The sequence below is a fragment of the Hippocampus zosterae genome, chromosome 2, assembly GCF_025434085.1.
Source record: "Hippocampus zosterae strain Florida chromosome 2, ASM2543408v3, whole genome shotgun sequence".
Lineage (NCBI taxonomy): Eukaryota > Metazoa > Chordata > Actinopteri > Syngnathiformes > Syngnathidae > Hippocampus > Hippocampus zosterae.
In genome coordinates, this window is record NC_067452.1 from 7,030,444 (window position 1) to 7,045,677 (window position 15,234).

The 15,234-nt window shown below is 41.7% G+C and overlaps 1 protein-coding gene across 3 annotated transcripts; it reads left to right on the forward strand.

Moving 5' to 3' along the window:
* The first annotated feature begins 5,608 nt into the window (after positions 1 to 5,608).
* On the forward strand, positions 5,609 to 14,614 carry ndfip2 (Nedd4 family interacting protein 2). Of its 3 annotated transcripts, none has more exons than XM_052053332.1 (8): positions 5,609 to 5,976; positions 9,417 to 9,618; positions 10,467 to 10,585; positions 10,696 to 10,783; positions 11,644 to 11,768; positions 11,835 to 11,901; positions 12,032 to 12,139; positions 13,050 to 14,614. In XM_052053332.1, the coding sequence occupies exons 1-7, from the start codon at positions 5,950 to 5,952 to the stop codon at positions 12,133 to 12,135; spliced, it is 732 nt and encodes a 243-aa protein (XP_051909292.1). In that variant the 5' UTR covers positions 5,609 to 5,949; the 3' UTR covers positions 12,136 to 12,139; positions 13,050 to 14,614. The 3 variants fall into 3 exon arrangements, with proteins under 3 accessions (XP_051909292.1, XP_051909283.1, XP_051909274.1); XM_052053323.1 differs by having other exon boundaries at positions 5,610 to 5,976; positions 10,467 to 10,597; positions 12,979 to 14,614; XM_052053314.1 differs by having other exon boundaries at positions 5,613 to 5,976; positions 10,467 to 10,597.
* Positions 14,615 to 15,234: the final 620 nt, after the last annotated feature.

A 15,234-nucleotide genomic window follows, 5' to 3' on the forward strand; every position in this document is an offset into this window, starting at 1 on the left:
AGTGCTGATAACTGTCTGGATGGTCTTTTTCATCTTTGGCCCGGAGGATACAACACCCATAATTTCCCCAAACCAACTCAAATCACATTCTTCCTGACGAAATGTGCATGTAGCACTTATCCCAAACTTAATGGTTCAACCGCATACCCCATATTTTTGCATTTTGCAATAATGTGAAAATGCTGCAGAGAAATCACTGCATTCAAGTTAGGCGAGCTTAGCGTTTGGCAATGTAAAATGGCTGCCGGTGGCTCCCCTTCTCACAACGCCACTGCGAATGCATGTGACGTAGTCAGGAGTATGTCCCCGATGCCAATTGGCTGTCGCTGACACAATGCCGCCGAAGAAGAAGAAGACAAAGAAGCGGAAGAGCTGATGGTCCTAAAATAATGATGAAGCGCAGTTAAAATAACGATAACGAAGTGACAGACTGACGATGACAGATTTAGTCGACTTGAAATAATGACGGATTGATGATGACGGACGGGTGAACAAATGACAAAACAGCAACATTTACTGACGCACCCACGACTGGTGAATATGTAATGAACTCACTGTTGATGAATGAAAGACACCTGGATGCATTTAACATGCAGAGAACTTGGCAATATACGTTCGATGTATGTGTTGCACATTGAGCAATTATGATTTCACATGTGAAAATGTATACAGTACGTTACTGCAGTGTCCAGGATTTTATTCCTCAGATCCAGGGGGGAATTGTTTTGCAAGTAAATGCAGAACAGTATAAAAAGATGATCTGAGCTATTGTTTCCAGGAGCAAAGCTGGATAAGTCTGTTGGAGAAAGAGCTACTTTGATGTCGCAGAGTGTCATGGAAAGAAGTAGAATAATTGTCCAAGATGGAGACGAGTTTGCTTAGTGGCCCGGGGGCACGGCGGATGCCTGGGAAGCACATCCACTTCAGAGTTCAGAGGTAATGGGTTCGAATATGGACTCTGCATGTTTTCATTGTGTCTCTCTGGGTGTTTTTCAGGTACGCCAGTTTCATTCCATACTGTATTCCAGAAACATGCATGGTACCTTAATCATCGACTGCCAGGGATGATTTTTCAAAGGAGCCACATGAGCAATGAACATGCCAACCTAAACTTTGTCTTTATTATTTTGAATGTATTTAGAAAAAAATAAACATTGTCTCGTTTCAATAAATTGCTATGTGTTTTAATATGGTATGTATTGTTACAATTAGGAAGTACGAATTGCATCTTATAACATTAATTTTATGCACCAACCGCCAACTCATAGTCATTTCAAGTCAGGACTCCCAAATCTATGAAAAAAAGTGGGATGTATGAAATTATTGACAGTAATGTATAATCATATAATAATGTCTTATAATACACACAATTCTTACAATATATGAAACTGTAGATTTGCATATGGTATTATTGGCTAAATCCTCTTTGCCCGCCGCCCACCACCATGCAAGAAATACGAATGTTGACAATATAAGAACCATTGTTGTCATTTTTGCTTGTCTCTTTTTTGGAAAAATAGTTGCAAGAGTGAATACTGAATTATGACATCTTGCAATATCTTTGTTATTACAAAGATATTGTGAGATATTGATCTCCATACTCTCTGGATCATTTTTAAACCACTTGCACAGCAAAGGGTTAAGAAGACAGTTTCCTCGCTTTGTTTGCATGTACCCAAAATATATCGCACAATGTATGCATGGAAATTACTTCAGAAAATGCTGAGCTTGGCATTTCCTGTCCTTCCTTCTTTTATGCAAGTATGCAACTCCCATTGGGCATGTGTGAGATTTTTAATCTCCCCTTCCTTTATAATACATGAAAGGGTTGTACTGCACAGTTAATCTGTTAACAAGTCATTTGAGAATATAATTGTGAGTGGCTTCAATCAGCCTATTGAATCAAATGTATGTGTTTCAGAAAGGGTTGGGGGTGGGGGTCCAGGGTCGGGGGACTGCTCTAAAAAGTTCAGTGCATGTAGAACATCCTTGCCAAGCTCCGGCCATTAAAATCTATGCCTGATAGGAGATAATATTCATGTCTGCCTATGGTTATTTGGAGATGGGGGCCGTAGGAGTCGCTACCTCAGTGACGTGCTCCCTGGTATTGTCTTTATTTTAGTCATTTTTGTTTGTTTCTGGCGACCCTATGCCGCTTACTTACTCGAGAGAAGACTTGCGAAGCATTAGGGAGTCTAGGCTCTAGTCTACACCAATGTGCTAACGCAGCCGCATCAACCTACTGAAAGGTTTTCTTTTTTAGTTTAAAATAATTTAATTTTAAACTCCAGGATACTTTGCAGTATAGTGGACAATGGCAGAACCCAGAGTGTTCTTTCGAACCAATTTTAACTCCAGGTAGCACTCATCTAACGCCGCCGCGAGTAATTTGTATTTTATCTCCCTTGCTAGGATGTTGTGAAAGTCCAAGTAAACAAAGCGAGTAAACAAAGGAATTGGTACAATGCTTAGCTAGGCTTCATTGCCTGACCGCTTAACAGTTGACTTTAATGTTCATTTGAATGCAGCATGCTTCCACACGCAACATGCTCTCCCCCACATACACACTGAATGAAGTTCTGTGGCTTCCTCTCATCTGGGCTGGCCTCAAAGGTAACGAGAGCAAAAACCGAGATTGGGGGAGAGAGAATGGAGAAATGATGAAGCTACGCATCAGTTAACATTGTTTTTGGTGTGGTTACGGCCAACAGTATTCCCTTTTTGTTCTCATTAAAGAGTTTGTTGCTTGCTCGCTGCTTGGCCTGACTCATTCTGCAACACCCCAATAGAGACTGACTGAGATGTGAAAATCACCGCTCAAACATACACGCTACGACCCGTTATGAACAATTCCAAAAATTCCAATTTCGCATCTCTATTTGAGTCACCACCGATTCGTGTACAGTCCTACTTATTATGTTGAGAATGGCAAACAAGATAATGAGGTGCAGCATAGTCCACAAAAGACATTATGGCCCAGATTCACATGTAAAAACTCTCAGGTGCCAGCAGACCGGTGCTGCCATCAAGCTTTAGTGATGCTTCCCTCAGAGTGGAGTCGCATAGCAACAGCAGCTGCTTGCAGCAGAAGTGTTGAGTGTCTCTCGTTAAAAACAAAGCACCTAACACTGAAGCTGAGATTTTCCGAATATGAATGCAGCCATATGAAACATCGCCATTGTACTTGTCCTGTTTTTGTCAAGATGGGTGAAAACTGTTTGGTGAACAGAGCTGCCCCCAATAACTGACCCAAATAACCGCATGCAAACCACAAAAAGCCACAAAACAGCCGAGCCCGGGCCCATGTTGGAGAAACTCACGGAATGAATTCTTTCTGATGTCTTCCTCCTTCCTCCCCGCATGGCTGCCAAATGACATACTTTCTTTTAATTCATCAGCAGCAGGCAAGTGATGGCGGGAGCGTGGGAGAGAGAGGCGGGATGCCGAGGGAAAGAAAGTGTTTCAGCATCAAACACCCGGTCTTGGGTACCATGGGGGAAATCTTGACTTTTCTGTACACTTTTACATTATTCACTTATATTTCCATGATCTTTTGAATGAATACACAACAGCGGTCATGCTCAGACTACCAGTAAAGTCCATCACTCCTCTGTTTCATTATGTCATTTATTTCATAATATGTGAGAACAGAATCAATCCTTTTTGCTGACATAATCAGCTTTTTTTCGGAAACAGTCATTACACATTGAAACGAAGTGGTGTTTACAGTCCCTGTGTGATTTAGAAACAGCTGCTTGTTTGCACCATGCAACTGCACAAAAAGATAACTTAAAAGAAGGATGATCTTGCATATAGTCATATCAGCAACCACACACGAACATGATTAGCGTTATTTTGAAATTTACATGGCAGCATCTTTCCGCATGCAAGGACGCCCAGCTGTCTCTGTCCCTGGAGAGAACACTTCTATGATTGACTAAACCACATCCGTGCACCCAAGTCAAAAGTAATCACACGGCTAAGTGCCAGAACAGCTGTCTGTTGGCAAGGAATCACACAAGCATGTTCAAATGGCAAATTAATAGTGTTGGCTCCATACAGGGCATTTATTAAAACATTCAGCTTCGATACACTCCTGTGTTTTGAACATCATGGGGAGATTCAGATTAGTGTCAGCAACGTTATAAAGAAAACACTGCTTTGTCTACAATATGGTGTTGTGTCCACCACAATCATTTATAAATGTATCAATTACTTTCGAAGTCATCTTGAGGTACAGTACTGCAGAAAAAAGGTTCCTCAATTTATAAACTAATCGTGTCTGCCCTCTGCTGGACATGAATGTTCCCTCATCTCATCTTCCGAACCGCTTGACCCTCAGCCTGCCACGCATGTTTTTGGAATGTGGGAGGAAACCGGAGCACCCGGAGAAAACCCACGCAGGCCCGGGGAGAACATGCAAACTCCACACAGGGAGGCCGGAGCTGGAATCGAACCCGGTAACTCTGCACTGTGCAGCCGACGTGCTAACCACTGGTCTACCGGGCCGACTTGACATGAAAGTTATCTAATGAATATATGGCTCCCTCAAGTGTGAAGGAATAGTTGGACCCATCGGCCTCACATTCACAATTGGAAGCTCGCTCGATAGATCGCTGGATAGACGTGTGGAGATGTCCCATTTAGGCCTTCTCATCATCTATCCGTTTGGTGCCAGACATGGGTCCGCTTTCTCTTCCTGTATCGGTCTCTGATGCAAAACATGATTACTGTATTTTGGCTTCGCTTTTTCCTACATGTCTGCTTCCAAGTGTGTGTACATGTGAGTAGTTTCTGAATGCTTGTGGTTTTGGTGTTGTCGTCATTTCCTCTTTCTTACTGCAGAACAATATGAACTGAATAAAGGTGTGACATCTATCGTGTCTAAGCGATGTGACCTTTTTTTGTCATGTACTGGTTGCGACTATTTGATGTTTAAGGGCCAAAAAGTGTGAATAATCTTTATTAATGAAGACTTGTTTCACCTTTATATTGTATTGATTTACTTTCATAATGGGGTCAACTGTATGGCTGTATTAGTTTAATTGCATTTGTTCATTCACATGACATCACATTGTCTCAATAAATGGCTGTTGGATTTAAAAACCGGGTTCTGTAATTTGTAAATAATCAGGAAACGGAATCATATCGGTTTTTTTGGGGGGTGAAGAACACCGCACAGAAGAAAGACTTAACAACGACAAACAGCGAATTTTGCTGAATTAAAACCTACCGTAATTTCTACCTGTGCTCTGCACAAAAAGCTCCGATGAACTAATATATTTAGTGCTTGGTGAATACGGAAACAAAGTTCAGAGTTAAGCATATGTTGGGGAAACTAAACGTTAGAAATGAACTTTTTTATTGCCCGAAAATAGCACAATTTTTACTCGTTAATGTTACGTTGAGGAGTAATTCCTCTTATACGACCAAAGATCTAAAGATTTCTACTTGGAATGGAAAAACGTTGTGGTTAACCATTCATCATTTCGATTTGTATGTGCGTCATCTGGTTCGTCCAATCACTCGGCCTTCCGGAAATAAAAGAACGATGTAATATCGGAAATGCGGCTTGCGGATTGCAAAATAAAATGCGCAAAACTAAACTCAATTTGATTCAAAGTACTTTATACACGAGAAAAAGTAAAAAATATATTCACCAACGTTTCTATCAATACGTGAATGTTTAAATGGAAGTCTTTAAAACTGTCCAGGAAATGTTTATTTTAATGTTCGGGCGGAAATGTTCGACTTTAATACGAACTTGACACTATGACAATTTTTTTGAAGCAACAACGAAGCGACTGTTCTGTAAACTGCGGCCATTTCTTATGCTGACGGTTTTAGTATAGTTTTAGGTGTTTGTGAGATAAAGCATTTTCTGTTTTGTAAACGGGACAAATTCGGAACTCTCTTGCCTGGCTCGCTCGGCAGTTGTATATTTTCACGATGGACCCAACAAGTCGATACCAAGTGGTAAGTTCTGAGTATTTAATGTTGTGGTATTTGGCCTACATGACCAACCACAGTAAACCAACGGGGCCCTGCCACCAAGTTCTACCATTTAATTAGGACGCCTTATATGTTGTTCTTTCCGATATCCAGCCTGGTTTGGCGCTGTTAGAAAGAAAGGTTTCTCGAATTCCGTTGCGCGTTTGTTACAACCAGTAAGGTGAACACTTCCGCGTATGCTAGGCTAACCGTAGCAAATTGGTTCTGCCAACAATACACTAGTTCACCTGCGCTCATTGTATTTTGCAGTTTGTTGTTGTTGTTGTTGTTGAAAGTGCCAACGCCTTTATGTCCATGGATGGCGTCTTGATTAAAGATATGATGGAAAGACACGTTTCATCGGCAGGTGCCAATGATGAAACATCGTATTTAAACATGGTTGTCCAATGCCCATGTCGTAAGATGCCTGCCTTCACCAGCTTGAAGCGGGGGTTGGTTCCAGTTACACAACACGGTGATATGAGCTCTTACTGTTGAACTACAATAGCATCTATAGTGTGGTTTGTTAGATGCATAACCCGTTTTGTGCTGTTTTTGGCCGAGACGAACTTGTGTGAGTCTTTACCAGCAGCTTGGTACAGCAGCTCAATTAAGTTCTCCCCTGTTAGGCTGGGCAGCCTTTTGTTCATGGTATTTTATTGACCAGAAAATATCAGCGTTATTGGACGTTTGCCTCTTCACAGGCCTCATACTACAGGAAGCTTCACCTCCAATATCCATTTGACCAAGCTTGCATCCGGGAAGTCGACATGGAGAGATGGATGAGAGCTGGCGCTAAAATGAAGTGAAACTGTAGCGAGGACTAAATCGGACAGGGGAGTTACAACAATCCTTGTCAACTGCCCAAAAAACCGAGCTGGTAGAAAACAGCAGTTGTTTGTTTACATGCAAACCCATCTGGTAGCAACCGTGAATGTCATCATATACGGTGTGATTTTGAGATGATTATTTCAGTATCCTGGTCCTAGACATCTGTAATCCCGGTGCCCTCATACTGGTCGCTGCTCCTCTCTCTCATCGAATAGTAGCCTCACACAACAAGTGCAACACGGGAATAAAACTCTGCACCTCTACATACTATTTTGATTGTTGACTTATGTTTCAAATAGCCCTTTGTTACAGCTGCGGATTTTGGTAAAGTGCTTGAAAATTGAGTTGAATTGTTTAAAAACTGACTGGGTGTATTTGTGTTAATAGAGAGACAAATGTGGAAATGCATGAGCCTTATTCAGTGAGTAGTTCAATTGTCACGTTTCAAGTACAGTCGTCAAAGGCAGACCAGCATGTTGTTTGGGCACCGAAGTAGGCTCGTGATGAAGCTTTGAGGATTTATGTAGTATGTGCGCCTTGACCAGCTGCCATTTATAATTAAATAACATTTTAATCTCCACGGTGTTCATTATGGCTTCTAAAAAATGGTCCGTAGATCATCATCCCTGTCACCAGAGTCCGGCGGTGTTAAGGGGGTTACTTACTTCCCTTTGGGCAACAGTATAGCTGTTAATGCGGAGAGAGAGGTCTAATTGTGGAATCAAATTGAAAAAGAAGGCAAGTCAGCATGCTGCGTGACATTTCCAATGATAGATTGATTTATGAGTCAAATTTCTCCTGTGACCAAGCTTGTAACTCAAATTACTTGTACATTCGATAAATTTCTCCATTGAAATGGGGGCGGGGTAAAAAAAAAGAGTGTGTGTGTATCTATCTATCTATCTATCTATCTATCTATCTATCTATCTATCTATCTATCTATCTATCTATCTATCTATCTATCTATCTATCTATCTATCTATCTATCTATCTATCTATCTATCTATCTATCTATCTATCTATCTATCTATCTATCTATCTATCTATCTATCTATCTATCTATCGAGAGAGAGAGAGAGAGAGGGGGAGAGGGGGAGAGGGGGAGAGGGGGAGAGGGAGAGAGGGAGAGAGGGAGAGAGGGGGAGAGGGAGAGAGGGAGAGAGGGAGAGAGGGAGAGAGGGAGAGAGGGAGAGAGGGGGAGAGGGGGAGAGGGGGACAGGGGGAGAGAGAGAGAGAGAGAGAGAGAGAGAGAGAGAGAGAGAGAGAGAGATAGGTCTATCTATAAATAAATAGACACACACACACACACACACACACTCACACACAGTATATGTAAAATCTGGGGCGACCCGGTAGTCCAGTGGTTAGGACGTCGACTTCACAGTGCAGAGGTACCGGGGTCAATTCCAGCTCCGGCCTCCCTGTGTGGAGATTGCATGTTCGCCCGGGCCTGTGTGGGTTTTCTCCGGGTATTCCGGTTTCCTCCCACGTTCCAAAAACATGCGTGGCAGGCTGATTGAACTCTCTGAAATTGTCCCTCGGTGTGATTGTGAGTGTGGATGGTTGTTTGTCTCTGTGTGCCCTGCGATTGGCTGGCAACCGATTCAGGGTGTCCCCCGCCTACTGCCCGAAGACAGCTGGGATAGGCTCCAGCACCCCCCGCGACCCTAGTGAGGATCAAGCGGTTCGGAAAATGGATGGATGGATGGATGTAAAATCTGATCCACTTGTCCTCACAAGGGTCACAGGTGTGCTGGAGCCGTGTCTTCGAGCAGCAGTCGGGATACATCCTGAACTGTTTGCCAGCCAATCGCAGGCCATACAAAGACAAATAACCATTCACGCTCACAGTCGCACCTAGGCACCACACCTGTACTTGGCCCATTGCCTGTGGTGTGTGTCTGCGCTGTGGTAGTGTTGTGTGAGTAGCATAACACTAGGGTAGGGTACCCTACCCTACTAGGGTAGGGTAAAACTAACCTGTCTCACGACGGTCTAAACCCAGCTCACGTTCCCTATTAGTGGGTGAACAATCCAACGCTTGGTGAATTCTGCTTCACATGAATATGCTGCATTCATACATTCGGCGCATATTGCACATTTCTATGTTCGAGAATTAACAGAATTTGACAGATTTTGCTTTTCTTTGCCGTTATGGCTATGAAATGGGTATTAAGTGGAAAAAAAGGTCTTAAATGGGTATTAAAGGTCTTAAATTAAACTTGAAGAAACCTGTAGGATCCTCGTTTGTTCAAAGATCCACTAATGTCTAGAGACTTATGCCAAAGTTTGTTTGATTGCTCTGATAAACACGTTTGTGTCTTTTTTGGTTTATTTGAGTTTCCCTGACCAACAGAGTCCAGCCATCCTGTCACATGTTGTCCTCATGTTGGTCATCTTTGTCAGCTGTACATAATTCAAATACCAAAACATGGAATTACTGAGGGTTTCCTGTAAAAAGAAACAAAAAAAACCAACAACAACCAAAAAAAACGTAATGGTTTCTTATTTTAGTTGCTTCCAATACTGTGCCAGGCCCAAGTCATCCCTTGTGAATTGGATGGTGTTCTCACAGCTATTGTCTGAACTTTCAGCTGCATAACGAGGATGACTCCTCTGAGGCCTCCGGCAGTGAGCAGCAGCCCTGTGCCACCCCCCAGGCTGGACCGTCGCAGGACCAAAGCCAGACGCAGATCAGCGTGCTACCTGCATCTCCACCTGCAGAAGCTGGGGCTGCAGATGCACCTCCGCCTCCTTATGCCCATATTGACCTGGGTGCGACTGCCGCGGTGCAAGGTGTGTACTGTACCGCCCCTTTTCCACCAACAAGTCCCGTTGCATTGAGTTCCTGGTTATATAAATTCCTGTTAATACGCAGTTCTTGTGGCCCAGCTAGTTGGCATTTCCACGGTCAGGTAGTGCAGGGCAGGAAACACAAATGAGACTGATGTCGTGTTCAGGGGGAGGCATTGTGCTACTGTATTACACTGCAGATGACTGCCACCCGATGGCTATTAAACGTCAATGCAGTTACCAGAAAATGATTCAGACAGTGACTTTTGCAGCTTGTGTATTTCAGTATATCTTCATCTAGTGTTTAAAAGGGCACACGTCAACATGAATGAAATTTACCAAGGCGGCTGTGGCGTTGCAGGAGACTCTGAAGGTCCCTGTAGCATATGATGGACAGCTCACAATGCCTTTATATAATAATAATAATAATACATTTTATTTATAAGCGCCTTTCAAGACACCCAAGGACACTTTACAATAACAAAAAACACAAAACAATCTTGAAACCGTCTCAAAATGTCCCTCCAGAACAGCTATTAATCAAAATCCAAGTTAAAAAAAATCAATGCAGCGCGCCCATTTAAAAGTTACAGCTATGCCCAGAAAGAGCCTAATGGGTCAAAGGTGCTTAGAAAGCCTCTGGGAATCTCTGTACCTGGGTAAACCGTTTTGGTGGAGACAAAGGGCCACGATAAATTGTTTTTCAAAATGTTCCTGTAGTGGGGTTCATGTAGCCCCATTGGTTGTTTTGCTGTTGAAATCTCTGTTGACTGATTGCTGGTTTCCCTTATAGTGTCACACTAATATGGCCTGTGTACTTTAATGTCTCCTCTTAAATTATTTTACGACAGAGACAAGTTTCCAAAGTGACTTCCCAGTGCCACCACCTTATAGTGTGGCCACTTCGTTGCCCACATATGATGAGGCGGAAAAAGCCAAAGCCGCCGCCTTGGCTGCTTCCACTGTGGAGGTGATTTCGCGGGTGCGAATCCATTTTAGTGCTTGTTTTCTTTCCACAAATTTTTGTTGCATTTGTTACTGTGTTTTTCTCATAATTACCTGTGCATGAATCACCATCAGGAGGATGAATTTATTCCCAGAGATGATTTCAACGATGCTGACCAGCTTCGAGTTGGGAATGATGGAATCTTCATGCTGGCCTTTTTTAGTAAGTGAGAGAAAAGAAAATCCTTAAATGTTAGGAAAAAAATTACCATAGTACCATAACATAGCATATAGCAGCAAACATAATTACGTGTTTTATAGTTCAAATGACATTGGGAACATTGTGAAGTTGTTCTTAAATTTCATTTCGAATGTGGTTCAATGAATTTGCAACACCATGATGCTCCACAGGGCCAACGCCCTGCTGTGTTTAAAGCTACTCATGAACTTTAAATTTCTTTAAATAATCTTTAAATAATAATTAGCTCTTTAGTTTCCTATTTATGAAGACTTAAACACACTTTCAACAGTTAAGATCAGCGGTTCTTAACCGGGGTTCGATCGAACCCTAAGTGTTCGGTGAATCGTCTCAGGGGTTTGACGGAGCCTCCGCCATGAATGTTAAAACATAGCCGACTCAATATGTCAATTAGTTATGACACGCCCGCTTGGCCATCGCTGGCTGCAGATGATCACATGACATTGCTTGTCCAATCAGTGCTGTGGGAAATTTTGTTCACTCAGTTGTCACCATGTGACTGTCATGATAGTACGTCATACAATTGGGGAAAAAAACTATACTTATGCCATGTAATTGTATTTACTTTTTTTCTATTTTTAATAAATGTTTTTTGATGTCATGTATTTGTAAAAAATCATATTTATTTTTCACTAATGAAGGATTCGGTGAATGTGCATATGAACTGGTTGGGTTTGGTACCACTAACAAGGTTAAGAACCACTGATTTAGATGGCGTTACTTGTATTTGTGAAGAAAAAAGCTTGACATGTCAGATTGTTTTTGGTTCATCTTGCAGGTTTTTGCTCAGCCCACCTCATCCTTTTGTTTTTGTCTCCCTCTAGTGGCCTTCTTGTTTAACTGGATTGGCTTCTGTTTGTCCTTCTGTTTGACCAACACCATTGCAGGGCGCTACGGCGCCATCTGTGGCTTTGGCCTCTCCCTCATCAAGTGGATTCTCATTGTCAGGGTATGTGATGATGTTACGCCTAACTTGTTGTGGTCTACATAAATATTTTGCATTTTTCTTTTCCAGTTCTCTGACTACTTCACTGGTTACTTCAATGGTCAGTACTGGCTGTGGTGGATCTTCCTGCTGCTCGGTAAATTCAGAAAACTTCAGCCATCCAAATTCACTTTGGATGGCTATTCCATATACTTTGTTGACTTAAAACCAAGCCGTCCTATCCATCAGTATTTGAAAGGTCACCCTAATTGCCCTCTCCTTTTCAGGTCTCTTGCTGTTCTTCAGGGGTTTTGTCAACTACCTAAAGGTCCGCAATATGACCGAGAACATGGCCTCCTCACACAGAACACGCCTCTTCTTCCTGTATTAACCAGGTAAAAGAAAATCTAATTAGTCTAACTGAAGGGTGGGGGCACAATTACTGTGGGGCCACATGGGGCACACGCTTTTTAGGCAGCTGTATATGACAAAAATGCCATTTTAAATATGGACAAAACCAAGTGCATGGCGGTGTTTGTTTTGTTTTTTTTATAAATTAATGGCCGTCACAGTATCTGAATATATTTGTCCTAATACATTTCGCTATTCATGAATTAAAGACCTAGCCTTCCAACAACAAAGGGTTTGAACAAACAAACAAAAATAACGACAATCAAAAAACAATCATGAACTTTGATTCCCCAACAATGCAAAGGGTTGGCAAGCATAAAAATGACCATTCGACGAAGGCACAGAAATTCTATTATTCAGGTACTATTTTAGAGGTCATTCTATATCGGCAAAAAAGATATTTGGCTTACTAAGGTCGTTGTTTAAGATGTGCCCTGTTAATGTGCAACTAAGCAATGTCTGCCATCTAGTGGTGACTGGTGATATTCCAACTTAACACTGTACAGTGGACCCCCGCTATTCTCGGGAATAACAAGCTGGGCCGCGAATAGCAAAAGTCCACGTCGAATTGACTGCCATTGAAATGCATTGGGAATGTATTTCTTTTTATTTTTTGACCAAGCCTGGAAACTCTTTAAAAAAAAAAAAAAAGAACCCACAAAATTAACCTTCAATATACATTGTCCATGAAAAGTGGGTGTTTTGTTGCCCCAAAAAACAAAAACAAAACAAAAACCAGATGAATCCACGGATGTCATACTGCGAGTATGCGCGGGACCACTGTCGTAGAAGTTTATAATATCCCTATCCTCCCATCCCACAGGCTGCCATTTGGCAATGTCTGGGCTACCTGCTACTGTGGGCCCTCATGATTTTTTTGGTGATTCTCCGCAGGGTTCCGCCCCATTGCCATTCCCTTCCATTGAGAAATCCTACAACCACCACCCACCCGCACCCTCGAATGACCTGCCAGGCCATTGTTGCAGGGAAGAGGAAGAAGGGCAGTAAAGTAAATGTACAGAGGCAGGTACAGTTGAAATGCATAGCAAATAGATGTAGATTGTAGTTGTGCCGGCCAGCCAATGAACTATTCTGATCAAGTCTTACGCCATCCAGGATGTAGCTCTTTAACTTGCAGTGGCACTGCCTACATCCTTAACACCTTAGTCACTTTCACGTCGGTCAATTTTGGGCTATTCATAAATGTGCATGTAGGATCGGGTTACATATCCCGTGGTGGTTTACCATGGAAGACTGAACATTAATCAGATTTTTGGCATCAGCCAGTTGAATTTGACCCGAATCCTTTTGATGTTAGGTGAACAAAATAGCATTTTAGCATGTAATGGTTATAACGAGATGAATTTCAGGATTTTATTCCTGACCTATGCAGCACAAGCCAGGCAATTAAACTGGAGGAGGGCTACTCTCACTGCTGCCATTTCTGATACGAACAAAAAGAAAAAAGATCTGACCATCGGCTCTGGTCGTGGGGGTTCTCACGGGTGATCATCGAGCATTGAGGGGAAAAAAAATGAAACAAAAAAGCTTCTGAGCCATATTGTGCTTCAGGAGTACTTGTCAGACATGGCCAGGGAGCAAGAAAGTTTTACAAGTCCTATGCAATTTAATTACCTACAATAGTAGTTGTGGATTATGAAGTTATGGTAATGATTGATGCGGAAGGTTGGCAATACAACAAAAAATTTCACTGGCCATGCATTTAACACGGATATTGCTTTGTAGTATTATTACTATAAATGTCCGGTCCTTTCTTTTCAAGGAAGTTTTTGGTGGCAATGGGAACACCCCAAATGACATGAACACCTACCATTTGCTAGTTTGTACTTAAAAAAAAAAAAAAAATCAGATGCCATTGTTCAGTGTGTTGAGAGCATGTGATGAGCTGAGCCTGTCTGGACAAAGTCAACATCAACCTGAAAATCAAATGTAAATACCAACTTAATACCAATTCATATTTGCACTTTGAATTTCTGTACAGTGTAATTTGAGTCTGCCTAAATTGATGTGGTGGTGGAGCAGTTGAAAAATTAAAACTGCTTTCCATGTTTTTCAACTTGAATTCTTAATTATGTGAAATACTGCTGTTTTGTTTTTTCCATTTTCTTTTGCACTTTTTACTTTTCACACAGATTTTTTCTCTCTTTCTTTTCTCATCTGAACTGTGACTTTTTAAGTATTGCCAAACTTATAATCGCCTTTTTCCGCCCTCGGCCTTTTTCAGCGATATCCAAATTTGCTGCATGATTGATGTGCTTGAATGATTAGCAGGGATATCAGGAGTCAACCATTTATTTACAAAGCCATGAACCAGTACAAAGAGCAAATGAAATAAAATAGCACTCATTTTGTTGTTGCTTTAGCATATGTAACTTGTCATTTATTGTAACTGGAATTAATTGATGTATTGCAAAATGCCAATAAAGTTTGAAAACAAAGCAAGAATGTTTATTTCTCTCCCAGTGTGGTTGTCGATCCTTGATTGAGGCATTGTTTCCATAGCACAAAAAAAAAAGATCCCATCGTCAACAAATTTATAATGGGAAAATGTTCAGTGCTCTTCATCTGTGATTTCCTGATTTACTGTGAATGAAGTACAGATGTTGCCATTTTGAATGTAGAGAAATTCCTCCAATTGCTTGGCCAATGTGCCAAATACCGTCAGCAGAACGTCATGGAAATCAACGTGTTTATTTTCTCTACTGCTTATCATCACTTGGGTCATGGGTGAGTTGGGCCCTTCCCATCTGTCTTTGGATGAGACTGGCTCATTGGAAATTGGAATTACTCTCTGGATGTAAGATTGTAAATTCCCCCATTGTGGGACAAATAAAGGATATCTTCATCTTCTTCAAGACTACCGGGCCGCCCATATATATGTGTGTGTGTGTGTATATATATATATATATATATATATATATATATATATATATATATATTTAATTCCAGCTCCGGCCTCCCTGTGTGGAGTTTGCATGTTCGCCCCGGGGCTGTGGGGGTTTTCTTTGGGTATTCCGGTTTCCTCCCACATTCCAAAAGCATGCATGGCATGCTTATT